The 15857-nt window shown below is 48.2% G+C and overlaps 1 protein-coding gene across 3 annotated transcripts in view; it reads left to right on the top strand.

Moving 5' to 3' along the window:
• CGN (cingulin) overlaps positions 1–15857 on the top strand; it is a 2193661-nt gene that overhangs the window by 433901 nt on the left and 1743903 nt on the right. For all 3 annotated transcript variants that reach the window (XM_069650469.1, XM_069650484.1, XM_069650476.1), the window contains exon 3: positions 12023–12111. In XM_069650469.1, the coding sequence (XP_069506570.1) occupies positions 12023–12111 (89 nt within the window). The remainder of the gene's footprint in view (positions 1–12022; positions 12112–15857) is intronic.

The following is a 15857-nucleotide window of genomic DNA, read 5'->3' on the forward strand; positions in this document are numbered from 1 at the left end:
ACAGTGGTTCTTCCACTTCTGCTAAATTGTACCAGTCTTCCAAAAAGAGATGGATTAGACCCAAGAATCAATCGGCCCCTTCCTCTGCCTCTAATTATGCTCAAGAGCGAAATAAGTCTATTTGACTTCCCCTGAGCCATGTACTTACCTTCCGCTCCTACCATCGTTCAGGAGCATAAATGCCCGGTAGCAGGAAGGCTTTCCAATTTCCTCCCTTTTTGGAAAACGTTTCTCAAGAAGATTTGGTTCTAAATATTATTGAACATGGTTACCGCCTTGCTCTTCTGGCAGGCAGGATCCGTCCAATTCTGAACCTTTCAGATCTTAACCAATTTCTGTCTCTGGAAACATTCCATATGGTAACCATTCCTCACATTCTGGCTTCTCTACATCCAAACGATTGGATAGCTTCTGTAGACTTTCAGGATGCTTATTTTCACATCCCCATCTACAAACACCACCGTCTGTTTCTGAGATTCACAATAGGAAGGTCTCATTACCAGTTCACATGTCTACCCTTTGGGCTAGATTCTGCCCCCATGGTTTTCACAAAGGTTCTGGGGTCAGTGGCAGCCTGCCTCTGGTTGCAGGCAATCCATCTATATCCCCACCTAGACGACTAGCTTCTCAAAGCCCTGTCTCTGGAGGTATTGCTTCAGAAGTTGCAAATTACTTGACATACTCTGTTCAACCTGGGGTTCTCCATAAATGTGACAAAATCCCAACGCAGTCCCTCGCAAAGGATCAAATCCATGGCAGCAGTTATAAACACTACTCTGCACAAAGTCTTTTCACCCTTGGAAAGAGTGGAAGAGTGGAAGCCATTCAACAAACCATTGTTCGGTTCTCCACCCACCAGTCACTGACAGCTTGGTGGTTTCAAAGGCTCTTGGGCCTCATTGTCTCTTGCATAAACCTAGTTCCCTTTGCAAGGCTCCAAATGAGAACGGCCCAATGGCATCTTGTTCTCAACTGGAATCAGCTCTCTGATCCCCAGGAAATAAAGATCCAAATTCCAAGCCAAGTTCAGGACACTCTGCGCTGGTGGACCTCCCCAGAGAACCTGCTTCCAGGATCTCCCATTCAACCGCCCCCTCACCAAACAGTCATAACAGACTCTTCAGAGTAAGGTTGGGGAGCTCATTGTCAAAGTCTAACAGCTCCAAGTCTTTGGTCCTCACAGCAAAGGAAGGACCACATAAATGTTCTGGTACGAAGAGCCATATTTTTAGCTCTAAAATCTTTTTTTCTTCCCCTCACTTCAAGTAAAGGTGGTGAAAATTGAAACAGACAATACCACTGCAATGTTTTATATCCCTCCCGCCCCTTGTGTCTCCTAGCAGAACAAATTTGGTATTGGGCCATTCAAAATCACATTTTCTTGTTGGCGTCCCATCTCGAGGGGAAGAACAACGTCCTGGCCGACAAACTAAGCAGGTTACAGTCCGCTCTGCAAGAGTGGGGGCTGAAACCATCAGTAGCACACATGATATTTCAGAAGTGGGCCAATCATCAGTAGACTTCTTTGCCAACCGACACAACACACTTTGCTCGCAGTTTGCATCAAGGAAAGGTCAGGGTCCTCGGTCCCTGGGAGACGCTCTACATCTGGATTGGTCGAATGTAACACTTTATGCCTTACCACCTCTTCCATAAATTCAGAAAATACTGCTGAAATTCATAATGTAACACAACCTGACAATGATTCTAATAGCCCCGTTCTGGCCTGGCCAGATTTGGTTTCCAGATCTTCTGGAGTTAGTGGGGAATCCCCACTTAGATCTTCCACTTTCGAGAGATCTTTTGATTCAACAGAAGGGGCAGGTTCTTCACCCCTCCCCTCAATTGCTCAACTTGAAGGCTTGGTTCCTGCGAAGCTAGCCTTCTCCCACTTGCTTTTGTCAGAACAAAACATTGCTATTACGTCGGCCTCCAGGAAATCCTCCACTAAGAAGCAATATCGTAGCAAATGGTTACATTTCTGTCACTGGGCCTTAGAACAAAACCTTAACCCTCTAAAGGCCTCCATTGATAATGTCATGTCCTTCATGTCTTCTCTTGTTTCCACCGGTGTCAAGGTAGACACATGCAAACATTACTCATCAGCTATCTATGCTTACCTGACTAGAGAACACAAGTCTTTTTCTCTTTCCAACAAGGCCATTAAAAGGTTTACATCCCCCTATTCGTGAACCTCCACATCTGTGGGATCTCAACGTGGTTTTAGCAGCCCTAATGCAAAAACCATTTGAGCCTATGGCTTCATGCGATTTAGAATTCCTAACTTGGAAATCGGCCTTCTTAGAAGTCATTAATTTGGCTAGAAGAATTGGTGAGATCCATGCTCTTTCCTCAAAGGAACCATATATTGTGTTACATAAAGACAAATTTGTCTTGCGTACGGTGCACTCCTTTCTCACTTAAACAAGGATATATGTCTTCCGTTTTTCTTCCTAGACCGCACGCGTCTGTGGCAGAAGAGAAATTGCATAATCTAGATGTAGTAATAACTTTAAAATTCTACCTTGAAAGAACCAAAAAGCACATCAGCTATTTGTTACCTACAGTGGTTCTTCTCCTGGCAGTAAAGCAGCAAAGGCTTCTATTGCCAGATGAGTTGTCCCCTGTATCTCCAAGGCTTACGACTTGAAAGGGCTTGTGAGTCCGCAGAGACTTCGGGCTCATTCTACTAGAGCCAAGGCAGCATCTGTAGCCTTTACCAGGCACATTCCTGTTGTAGACATCTGTAAAGCAGCTACCTGGGCTACCCCGTTTGCCTTTTGCAAGCACTATGCTATGGACAATTTGTCCAGAAATGATGCAAAATTCAGCCCAGAGGTACTCCGCAACTAGTTTGCCTCAATCCTGTACATGCTGTCTCCTCCATCCTTGCTTATTCAAAGCCTTTTTAGTCTGGTCCCAAAAAGTTGGGAAGGAGGAAGAACCAGGACGACAAAGAAATTAAAAATTACCTTCATGGTGTTTCAAGTTCTTAGTTCGGGCTCTCCCTCCTTGACAACACCCAGCCAGCCATCCTGTACAGTGCGCATGTACTTAAATTCTACCATCTCGGCTGAACCACAGGAACTGGGTGTGGACCATACCTGCCTACATTTGAAAATCAAAATTCCTGAGATGTATGCCCCGCCCACAGCCACACAAGACTCCGCCCATTTGTACATGGCTCTGCCCACACATCCGCCCGCCTGTCAAAAAGGTAAACTCGGTTGTTGCTGTTTTAGAAACATTTTTACAGTTTGCCCTTTACAGTGGAATGCAATAATTGTGAATTTCCAAAGACAGGCACTATCAGGAAGGAGCAGAGAAATAATTACCTATTTGGAAAATGGGAAACAGAAGTCACAAGAGTAAAGTAATATGACTGGAATGTTTATATTGTAAACAGACCTGCTCACCTGCCCTAAAATAAAGACCTATTTTATTGAACAAGAATCCAGTGTCATGGAGTATTAGTCCTCCCATGCCTCCCAACATGAGGGTAGAGAACATATCATTGAAATAACGCTTTATAGTGGCCTTCCTGAACACCCAGGGCTTCAGGTGTAAGTGCTGGCAGAATGAAATTCCAATCCCTGAACATTATGGCGGGAGTATCTGCAGGGCCTTTAGTTTAGTGTCTTTCAGACAGATGACAGTCTCAGACTGTCTCAAGATAGATTCACTGGCATACATGGCTGTTTATTTTCATTTTACTTTGCTTTCCCAATGCGAGTATGCGAACGGCGACCGCTGGCGAATACTGCTTTTAATCCGTGCCATTGGATTGAAAGCAGTACTATTACGGCGGCGGCGCCGCCTTCATTTTGCTTACCATAGCACTGAAAATCATTCATTCAATGCTGTAGTAAGCAAAATGAACGCGGCGGCGCCGCCGCCGTAATACTGCTTTCAATCCAATGGCACGGATTGAAAGCAGTATTCGCCAGCGGTCGCCGTTCGCATACTCGCATTGGGAAAGCAAAGTAAAATAAAAATAAACGCAGGCAGCTCCGAGGTAGACCCAAAATTAACAAAAATGAAATACTGGCATTTTCCGGGTCCCGCCCACACCCCCACCCAATTGGCTACCGGTGGCAGCCAATTTGGTGGAGAATATGACGGGACCCAGAAATTCCTGAGATTCCTCAGTCTTTTCCGGAGACCCGGAGAAAAGTTTAAAATTCCGGAGACTCCGGAAAAATTCCGGGGGTTAGGCAGGTATGGTGTGGACCCTTGGTGACGTGAGGGTAAGGTGTGGGCCCGGCACGCAGAGGGACGCACGCTTGATGTAGGCCCTTCCCCTTCTACAATTCTTAAAGTGACAGCTATCTTTTTCAACCAGTTTTTACGGCCCGCCTGCGTATGCTGGTGTTCCCAACCAGTTGTGAAGGAGAGAGAGAGCCCGGACTAAGAGATCCTGATTCACCATGAAGGTGAATCAGGTGAAACAAACAAACAAGGTAATTTTGCATATATGATATATGCAATATGAAACATTTGTCTAGCAAGATTTTCTTTCGAAGAAAAGGAATTCATAAACATATTTTAGTAATAAATGATTTACGAACAGAAGGGATAAACCATTTAAAGCAACACAAACGGCATACAAAAATGTGGATGCAAAACTGGGCAATATTTGTTTTTGAACAAAAAGAAATGTGACGCTTTATTCTGAAATGAACGAACCATTTAACTGAATAGCGTTGAATTGTATATTTCCCGCATACAGAAAGATTATGAAGTACCATATTCTTATTAAAACACAGAAAAGTTCTAGCGCGATGATGATGATTTAAAATGCTAAGTACTATAACTTGGATCACATTAAGAATTGTTTCGTATGCTCAATTCTTTCACGTATTATACCAAGTACATGAAAAAGTGCAGGCATACTAAATCTGAGAGTCCAGCTTAAAATGCGGAAAGAACAGTTTTTTTTTTTTTTTTTTACAGAAAGTAATGCTATTTATCCAAGTAATCTGGGCATTCAAATTCACTACTGTAGATAAACTGTTGTGATCAAAAAGCTAGCCGTTCAAAGAACATGGTGTCCAGTTCCTAGAAAGTAGTCTTGTGATTACAAATATACAGCTGTACCGCTCTGAAACAACAAATGACCGGTTTTAAGACCAGTTTAAGGTGGGGGGAGTATTGCTAACTTGCTGGAGCCCATCATAAGTAAAGGCTACAGAAACATTTGCATTTATTTTTCACATTATGTTTCACGTTTTCCATTGATTTAGAAGTTCATAATGTGTTAAAATGTGGCCACACCATAGAGCGCCAGGCTTTGGAACTATTTTGTTGGAGGGCATGTTTTTGGAGGGCCTGGCAATGTATGTGTTTAAACTAGTTTCCAGTGGGCCTACCCCAGATGTTGACGGTGGTAGCATATTTCCATTGCCTCAGGAAGATAAAGGAATTCGAGATCAGGTGGTGGAAGGAGGGGCAGGGAGTATCGAAAGAGACTCATCAAAAAGGATTCTGAAAGAATGGAAAGGAGGAAGTAAGATCAGAAGAGAGATAAAAGGAACCTGAGGCGAGGGAAGATATTAGAGGCTTAGTTGCTGAATTTGGAACTAGACCCAAGATTTATTCTTGGCTCCTCTCTTCCCAAGAAGTGTTTGATCTTGGAAACATCATTAATATCCTTCTGCCTTATTCATGTTGAACAGTATTATTTAGAAACAAGACTGTAGATCAGTATTTGAAGTAAGTTTACAGGACTCGGACAGGAAAGGAGAAGATGAAAATATTTTCATTGTACTTTAATATGTTTGTTTTTGCTCCTCTTCTGTTACATTCGCTTATGTGGGAGTTAATCTGGAACAATTGCCTGATCATGTTTGCCATTGTGTGAATTATAGTTTCTGTCCCCTTGTCTGTCCCTACTTCTTTCTACTTAAGAAGACACTAGCACTAATTTAAACCGCATGAGGATGCCTTTCATGAATTTGTTAAAACATGTATAGAATGTGTTTTCATCCTCTGAAACATCTGTTCCCGAAGCTGCTGTGGTGCTGCTTGACAATGTCTTTACTCCATTGTACCTTGAGGGAAATTGCATTGTGCTTCAGGCATCTAGACAGCTGGTCTCTTTGCATTGAATATATGCGTTTGTGTGTTTATCCGCTTCTCCAGCATGGGGTCTGGCATGTGGATTCACATGCTCATGAATATTCCCCGTCGTCAGGCTGGGAATCCTCGGTAAAGAAAAAAACAGTATCAGTTTCGTTTCTGATCTGTCTTTCGTAGTAATAACCAATCACTGGTCTCTGCGTCATACTGACCACAGCCAATGACTGCCCTCTACCTAAGCACCACCTCTGGCAGCCATCTTCAGATTTTTACCGCACGTTCATGTGTTGGGATCCTCGTCCTATTGCTCTCGAGCGTTAGTGCTATTTTTTCACATTTTTTCTCAAAAAACTTCGTTTTGTTTTTCGGTCAAAAGAGCCTCAAGCTCCACCGACTCTCCATCCGATCAACGGGGACCCGTGTCGGATTCGTCTGGGCCCCTCAAGGGTGAAGAATTCGTCGAGCTACGCTTTTGGAGGACTCCAGAAGCTTCTCAGGCCCGGACATGGCCCAGGAGAAGGGAAGCTTGACGCCCGGAAAGCTGTTCAGGGTCTGCCCTGGATGCCAGCTGCAGAACGTCTTTAAGGAGGACGAACACTCCTCTTGTCTCTACTGCTTACATGAGGACAAGACGCACGTGGAGAAGGACTGTGCGTTTTGCGGTAATATGTCGGAGCGGACCATGAAGGACCGCCATCAACGTCTCGCCAACTGGCTGGAAGGGAAGAGCCCGTCAGGCGAGAAGAAGAGGAAGAAATCCGAGCGGTCTTCTAAGACCTTTGAGGAAGCCCCGGCGACGGGGGTCCAACACAAGGCCAAGCACCGCGAGTCCGCTGGCACCGGGAGCGCCGAACGGTCGGGCTCTACGGGCGCCAGGCAGGGCGCACCCTCCCCGGCACCTTCAGCCACAAGCCAACGCTCTGGGTCGGGTAAGAGGAAGGGCGAGCACCCGGCGAAGCTCCTGGAGAGGCCCCGGTCGAGCTCGAAGGCCCCATCGGAGGGGGAGCGAGGCAGTGTCCCCCCCCCCCTCAAGGATAAGGCGGTGAGCGCACCTAAGGTGGTGAAGGCCTTAATCCATCCGGCCAAGCCCTCTATCGAAGCTGTCACGGCGGCCCTGGCTCAGCCTGTGGAGGCTACACCAGTGGTGGCGACCTCGGGGCTCAGTCTCCCTGCCACCTCGGAGGGAGTCCTCTTTTGTACCCATCGATAGGACCCCCGTGAAATCCCCGGCGGGGAAGAAAAAGGGGGGGCAGGGCGTCGTCGTAGATTCGGCTTCAACCTCGGAGGAAGAGCTGATCGAGGTCTTAAGCCAGGGCCTTGGCGTGGAAGAAGACCGGCCCGTCGGGATGGAGCCCGACGTAGGTGACGACGGGGCCCCTGATCGCCCGTCGGATTCCCCTCTGCCAGCGCCGCAAGACAACTCGGCGGCCATTTTGTTGGCTATACAGTCCTTATGCTCAGAGATAAGGACGAGACTACCATTGCCGACGGAGGAACCTCTCCCGGCGGGGGATCCTGAACCGGGACCTTCTGGTGTTCCTCTGCCCAAGAAAAGAAGGATTCACCCTCCACCTCCTTTTCAGCCGTCGCGCCCCGTCCAGCCCTCCTCCCCGTCCACCCGAGGGGATGATACGGGGACTGACACGGCAGCGACGGGCACGGACGATGAGGTATACGACGAGGATCTACCGTCGTCACCTCCCACCAGGGCTTCTCCGCCCGACGAGATTGGATCGTTCCACTCCATGATCGCCAGGGCATCCGAGCTTTTCCAACTCTGCCCTGAGGAGAAGAAAAAGGAAGGATTCCTTTATCAACGGCGCGAGGCCAAGAGGAAGACGGTCCTCGCGGTGCCTCTACTGGACGACATTTGGGATGAGGGCCTCGCCCTCCTCAAGAACCCTTCCACGACGCCAGCTAGACGAGACCGGTACTAGAAGAAGTACCGGGTCCCGGACGCGGCCCCCCTGTGCCTCCGGGCGCAGCCTACCCCGGACTCCGTCGTCTCCGCGGCGGCCAGGAAGAAAGCGGGGGGGGTGCGGCCTCCACATCGACTTCCCCACCGGACCGCGAGGGAAAGAAATTGGACGCTATGGGACGCAGGGTCATCTCGTCTGCAGCGACGACGATTAAAGCGGCCAACGCCTTGGCTATCGTGGCCCGCTACGACAGGGAGCTATGGTACAAACTGGCTCCCCTGCTGGACTTCCTACCGGACGACAAGAGGGCGGATGCCCTGGAGATCCTACAGGAAGGTGAGGTGGCGTCGGACCACGCCATCACTATTGCGACGGACATCGCCGACACTGGGTTTCGCCAGTTGGGCAACGACGTGTGCCTTAGGCGGCGTGGATGGCTCAAGGCTACGGACTTCCGTCAAGATGTACAGACCAGAGTCCTGGACATGCCGTTCGATGGGAACAACCTGTTTGGGAAAACAGTGGACGATTCCCTTCAGGCCATTAAAGCGGACACCGAAGCACCCCGGTGGGAGGCCGGCTGGCGAGCTTCGTCAGCGTGTGGGAGTCCATCTCCACCGACCGTTGGGTGCTGGATGCCTTAGCCCGGGGCCACGCGCTCGAGTTTCAAAGAAGGTGCCCGCGCGTCCCCCCTGTGGCCAGGAAAGAGCTTCACGTCCCTCAGCTTCTCCTGGAGGTAAGGGCGATGCTCAGGAAGGGCGCCATCGAACTCGTCCCAAAGAGGCTTCGGGGCTCCGGAGTTTACTCGAGATACTTCCTCGTGAAGAAGAAGACGGGAGGATGGCGCCCCATCCTAGACCTGCGACGTCTGAACAAGTTCATCAAGGCGCAGAAGTTCCGGATGGTCACCCTCCAGCACGTCCTGGGTCAGCTGGAGGAGGGAGACTTCCTGTCGTCGTTGGATTTGGAGGATGCCTACTTCCATATTCCCATCCTAAAGGGGCACCGAAAATTCCTCAGGTTTGTGGTCCAAGGGCGTCACTACCAGTTCAAAGCCCTCCCCTTCGTACTACGGTCGGCACCCAGGGTATTGACCAAGTGCCTTGCACCGGTGGCGGCGCAGCTGCGCCGCGAGGGGATCCAAGTCTACCCCTACCTGGACGACTGGCTCATCCGAGCCAAGACGAGGGAGCTCGCCGTGGAGCACACAGCAAGGACCGTCCAACTTCTCAAGGACCTGGGATTCTCCGTGAACTACGCCAAGTCCCACCTGGTACCCGCGCAAAACGCACTGTTTCTGGGAGCGAAGCTCGACACAGTGTCCCTTCTGGCCTCCCCGTCGGAGGAAAGGACCAGGTCCATCCTGGGCAAGGTACAGCGGATGTTGGTTTCCGACGCGGCCAAGGTGAGGTCCATCAAGTCCCTCCTCGGAATGATGTCTTCTTGCATCTACCTCATTCCCATGTGCAGGCTCCGGATGCGCCCGTTGCAGGAGTTCCTGGACGCGCGTTGGATCCAAACGACGGGCGGCTTCGAGGAGAGGATCACACTCGACGAGAGTTTCCGCCGAGCGGTCCGGTGGTCGGGCACCCGCGCGCATCTGACGGCAGGCATGGACTTCCAGACCCCAGACCACCAGTAGACAGTGACCATGGATGCCTCTCTGGAAGGGTGGGGAGCGCACACCGAAAATCTGCACGCGAGAGGCCTTTGGCTCCCGACGGAGAAGTCCCTCCATATCAACGTCCTGGAGCTCCGTGCAGTGTTCTTGGCCCTCCGGTCCTTCCTTCCGTCTCTCAAGGGCCAGGTGGTGAGGATCTTCACCGACAACACCACCACCATGTTTTACATCAGGAAACAGGGCGGAAACAGGTCCCCAGCACTGTCCAAGGAGGCGCAGGACCTGTGGCATTGGGCCGTCGCCCAAAGGATGTTTCTGGTGCCGTTTCATCTGGCAGGGATAAAAAACACCATCGCCGACTCACTCAGCAGGGAGCTGCGCTCGTGCCACGAGTGGGAACTACGGCAGGATCTAGTGGATCGCCTCTTCCGACGGTGGGGCACACCCCAGATCGACCTGTTCGCGACGGCGACGAACTCCAAGTGCCGGAGGTTCGCCAGCAGGTTTCCCCAGGCGAGGAGCATGGGCGATGCTTTCTCATTCCCCTGGGAGGGCCTGTTCCTCTACGCGTTCCCTCCTTTGCCACTGCTAATCCGGCTCGACAACCAGCTCAAGAGGTCACGGTGCAGGATGATCCTCGTCGCACCTGCGTGGCCGAGGCAGATATGGTTCCCGGACCTTCTGGACTTGTCAGCGTCCCCGCCAATCAAGCTGCCGGTGGATGCGGATCTACTCTCCAGGGAAGGAGGCGCCATCCCCCACCACGACCCGAAATCGCTGAACTTGCAGGCCTGGCTCCTGCAGCGCTAGAGTTTGGGGGATACGACATACCGGCCGACTGCAGAGAGGTTCTTGCAAAGGCCAGGGCGTCCTCAACTCTTAAATGCTACGGACACAAATGGAAGAGGTTCTCTGTCTGGTGCCACGCACAGAAGATTAACCCTCTACGGATTACGGCTCCCCAGGTACTGCCGTACCTGCCGACGCTGGCCAAAGCTGGTCTGGCACACGCGTCCATCAAGATTCATCTTGCTGCGATCTCCCGATACACCAGAACCACGGGGCGGACGTCCTTGTGGTCTCATCGTCTGGTGAAAGAGTTCATGAAGGGACTGTTCAGATCGTTCCCGCCGGTGAAGGCTCCGGCCCCGGCGTGGGAGCTCAACGTGGTGCTGACCAAGCTCATGGGACCTCCGTTCGAGCCTCTGCACTCGGCCCCGTTGAAGTTTCTGTCGTGGAAAACAGCGTTTCTTGTGGCCATCACCTCCGCACGACGGGTGGGAGAGATCCAGGCCCTTTCCTGCAAGGCCCCGTACTTGACTTTTCACGACACGAGGGTAGTGCTCAGGATGCACCCCTCCTTCATGCCCAAGGTACCGTCGGACTTCCATCTCAACGAACCCTTGGTGTTGCCTGTGTTCTTCCCGTCGCCGGCTGAGAGGACTTTGCACTCGCTGGATGTGGCTAGAGCGCTGAAGTTCTACGTGGACCGCACGAAGTGTTTTCGGAAGACGTCACAACTCTTTGTGAACTTTGGACCTGTCAATCAGGGGAAGGCTCTCTCGAAGGCTTCCATTTCCAGATGGCCCTCCGGCTGTATCATGTACTGTCATCGGTTGGCAAACCAACCGCTGCCTGGCCGTCCGAGAGCCCATTCCACCAGAGCGATCGCAGCTACCACGGCGTTCCTTTCTGGTGTGCCCCTGCTGGACATATGTAGGGCTGCTACGTGGAGGTCGACGCACACCTTCACGAAATTCTACTGCGTCGAACGGGATTCCAGGGAGGAGTCCAGGGTCGGCCAAGCAGTGCTGCGCAACCTGTTCGCCTGAGGTGAGCCTGGTGAGGAGGTAAGATGCTTAATGTTGAGCCTTTGCCACCTCCCATGGTTGTGCATGTGTGTACTGCTATGTATTCTTTATTCATGAGCATGTGAATCCATGCCAGACCCCATGCTGGAGAAGGAACAAGTTACTTACCTGAAACTGTTGTTCTCCAGCATGGGTCTGGCATGGATTCACATGCGAACCCTCCCGCCTACCCCTCTGCGGCTCTTCACTTGGTCATACTGCCACTTCACGTGCTTCCAAATCTGAAGATGGCTGCCAGAGGCGGTGCTTAGGTAGAGGGCAGTCATTGGCTGTGGTCAGTATGACGCAGAGACCAGTGATTGGTTATTACTACGAAAGACAGATCAGAAACGAAACTGATACTGGTTTTTTCTTTACCGAGGATTCCCAGCCTGACGACGGGGAATATTCAGGAGCATGTGAATCCATGCCAGACCCATGCTGGAGAACAACAGTTACAGGTAAGTAACTTGTTCCTTCTATATTGGTGTGTGAGCTACTTTTGCCTCTTTTAACCAGAACTAAATAACATTTTCTTTCTGATTTCTTAACAGTTGAAGTCCACCCCTGACCTACTGAGGGATCAACAGGCAGGCGGTAGTGAGCATACAAAGGAACTTATATACAGCATTCTGAGAGATGGGTCAGTACTTTTGAGACACATTGTTGGCATCTGAAAGTGTCCCTGTCCTCTGCCTGTTAGTCAATAACAGTCTGGGCACTGACATCCTTACTTGTGTTGAATAATCCCTTTCCCAAATAATATTGTTCGTTTACATGCATGTACTGCTTCATTGTCCAAAGAACAATTCCCTGTATTAAATTTGTGTTACACGCTCCATGCCATACCTACAGTAATGGTGATATGTGATTGTTGGATATGAAACCAGCAAGTTCTGCTCATCTTTCTCAGCCTTTATGGTGGTTACTATGTTTAACGTGGACCACAAAACTGTCATCTGCTTTAATCTCTGCACTTTTGCATAATTGGTAAATACATATTACAGTTCCTGTTCTCTTGTGCTGGGAGGTTTTATGGTAGCATTGTCTTTAGGAGTGTATTTGGCTTAGATATTTGTAGTCTTTTGCTGCTTTTAGACTGGATTGATCTACACTATCTGTATAGGGATGTCCATTTAGATTGGTAATGATTTACAATAGGAGCAGGGGCATTTCCAGTAAGGGTGCCTATACACTAGCAAAAAGATGACAACAAGTAGTGTGTCCGTTTGAGGTTGTGAACCAAGTAGAGTGTAGGCAAGGGGCAAAACAAAAAATAGATGACTTTCAAAGGTATTGTTTGTTGACATCTATTCCAAAATACTTCAGAGTTATGAAAAAGCAACTCCCAATTCCCAAGGATAAACTACTATGTGACTTTGTAATGGACAACAGAAATGTTGTCGTCACCAGTATTGAGAAACCGACTGGGTGTGTGCCTAGAGATGCATAAAGGAACAAAGTCCTGGCCTTGCTCCGCCAGAGATCTGGGCCAGGAGTAGTTCAAAGCTCCAACCTGAAATTGGTTCGAAGAATACAGTTAGATGAATGGTGTAATCAGGATAACCGGGACTGTGTGCTGGTGCATGCGGAACCAGTAAACCTCCCCTTATTTGAGTAACTGCAAATAACCCCCCAAGGGCATCTCTAATCTAAAACGTGTAGTCTAATGGCCTAGTTAAGGAATGTCCCATTTAAAGATGCCACGGTTGTTGTCTTAGATGAATCTGTGAAAAACACTGTTTTCTTGTTCTGATGGTGTTATTCTTATGTTTCCTGTTGTAAGTTGTGTTTTCAGCGCCTCAATGCCTATGGGCTTTAGCGCTATATAAATATACAACCAAATAAAAAAAAAAGGTAACATTAACGTAGGAGGGCAAGTGCTGAAAACTAAATGGTAATACTATACAAAATCACATTATGCAGAACTGGATGAATTGGTGGGGGTCGGGGAGAGCGTAAAGAGAGGTGGGGGATGGCAGTTATTAGCCCCACTTATTTCAGTAGGTGTAGTTTAAGCCAAGCTTTGAAGGGATCCATAGTTGTGCTGGCTTTTTTCGTGAAGGGCATTCCAAACAAGCATGGTTAGTAGGGAAAGGAGTGGAAACATGAAGGGGCACAGGAGATGTGGGTCAGTGAGGATGAGTGCAGAGGAAGAGCAGAGGGAAGGAGATGGTGGGTGGAGATAGTCAGCCAGGTACTGAGAAGCATGACCGTTGATATCTTTTTAGAGTAGGAACTTAAAACAAGGTAGAGTTTGCAAATGTATACTAATTGACCTTTTCATAATTGACTTCGGGAGAATTGACTTCTGGAGAATTGACTTGATTTAAAAGGTCAATTAGGACATGCATGCGGGGGAATCTCCCTGCAACCCCTCACCCAATCCAAAACCCCCCGCAAACCCATCACCCAATCCCTATATAAAATAACTAAAATAATATAAAGGTCTATTGTGCAGAAGGTCAATTAGGACAAAAGGTCAATTGTAAAAGGTTAATGTGGGTAATATCAGAGCTTGCGCATGGAGAGCCAACCAGCCTGGTGTTGGTAGGTAGAAATGGTGTGAGGATCTGTGTAGGTTGTACAAAGTGCAAGTAATGAACTTGAGCACTTTTTTGAGAGGAAGGAGTAGGCATGAAAAGTAGTTGAACTTGGAGATTAGAGTTTTCATAGTGGTGAGTAAGAAATTGACACATTTTCCTAATTTTGAGAAGGTTAATATGGGCAGCAGAAGCAGTGGGAGTGTTGAATTGTTGCATTGGGAGGTAGTTATCAGAGGACCCAAAGAGTGCGAGCTTTGGGAAGGGGAGTACGGTCATGTGGGTCGGTTTATTTCTCAAGTAAATAAAATGTTGTTTTAAATACAAAATATGATGCACCAGAGAAATACACAGACTGGTACTCGAATCCAGGTTGAGTTGCTGTAAGGGCAAAAACCTGTCAATCACGCCCTGTTCAACTGAATAAACAGGGCGGGTTTGACTTGTTGGAACATTCATAGGACTACGCAGCCCTATGAAAGTTATTAACACAGCAAACATCCCTGTTCAGCAGAATGAAACTACTTTAATTTCGCTGAACATGGAGCGTTTACTGTATTACTTTAACATTTATAGTACTGTGTTGTTTAACAAAATGGCAAACAGCCAGGTGATTGCCAGTTTACAGCTAAGGAACTAGTCCAAACATTACCTTTCAAAGGACCCTGGCAAGTGACTTGTGTAGTATAGTGGTTAAGGGTTAGCCCTTGCATCCACGAGACCTAGGTTCGAGTCCCGGTCAGTTTATATCTCTGGTGCATTAGAAATAAACAGGGCGGGGCTCGAACCCATGTCACGTGGCTGTAAGAGCCAACCCTTAACCACACAAGTCCTTTTAGAGCACATGGCAAGCACACCCTGTTTAGCTGAATAAACAGGACGTAAAACAGGGCGTGTCTGCATTGTTACAACGTTGATAACAATGTGCAGCCCTATGAAAACTACTTGCATTCTGCTGAACAGGACATATTTGCTGTATTCGTGACATTCATAGGACTGCGCAGTCGAATGAACGTTCAAACATCGGTGTGCATGTTTGAATTCACTGCCCTGACTCCGTAAACAAACACAAGATCTTTGGAAGGGGCTTGTTTGGTTATTGCCACCAGGGCATTTAATTAAATAAACCCAATACACACTATCCAAAATGTATGCCTGCGCAGTTTTTAAAAGCAGGACTTTGCAGCACATTTAAGTTGCTCATTTTACATTCAAAAAATGTTTAATGAGTTGTATGCATTTTTTTTTTTTTTTTGGCAATAGTTTATAGAAGTAACATTTTTTGAGGCAATCTCCTTTAATCTACACCAGATCAATGCATTTTTGTTAACTTATGCAGGCAGGTTTTCCCACTGGTAGGCAAGACTGCCCCCCCCAAATAATCCTTTTAAAATTGGCCCTTGCACATCTTCTACTGGGCCTGTTTGTTGGTCACAAACTGGAAATTCAAGCAACCCCTTTCCGTCGTCCCCTCTTCCACAATGGAAGAACCTGGTAGTGTGCATTTTGTATAAAGGTAAACTAAGTACCTGATTGTTTCAGTAAAGTACACATCTTTTAATTTGACCTCTTATTCCTCTGATGTCTAGCCTGAGTTACTCGTATGGATTTTTTTTAAATATTTTGCGCACTCGCTCAATACCAGTGCTGTTTTGGTAAGGTGGTAGGCTTGTATATTTGTGATTATTTAGGAATAACGTATAGAGCAATAGGAAATTAACTTGATTAAGGAGTAGGAAGATGACAATCTTTAGAAAGTAATTTACTTTTTGGCTAACCAAAAAGATCAATTTGTAAAATAGCTTCTTAGCTAGCACTTACAACTCTTATTTATTTGATGAGACAG

This window comes from Ambystoma mexicanum, chromosome 1p (genome assembly GCF_040938575.1).
Source record: "Ambystoma mexicanum isolate Mex_15411 chromosome 1p, UKY_AmexF1_1, whole genome shotgun sequence".
Lineage (NCBI taxonomy): Eukaryota > Metazoa > Chordata > Amphibia > Caudata > Ambystomatidae > Ambystoma > Ambystoma mexicanum.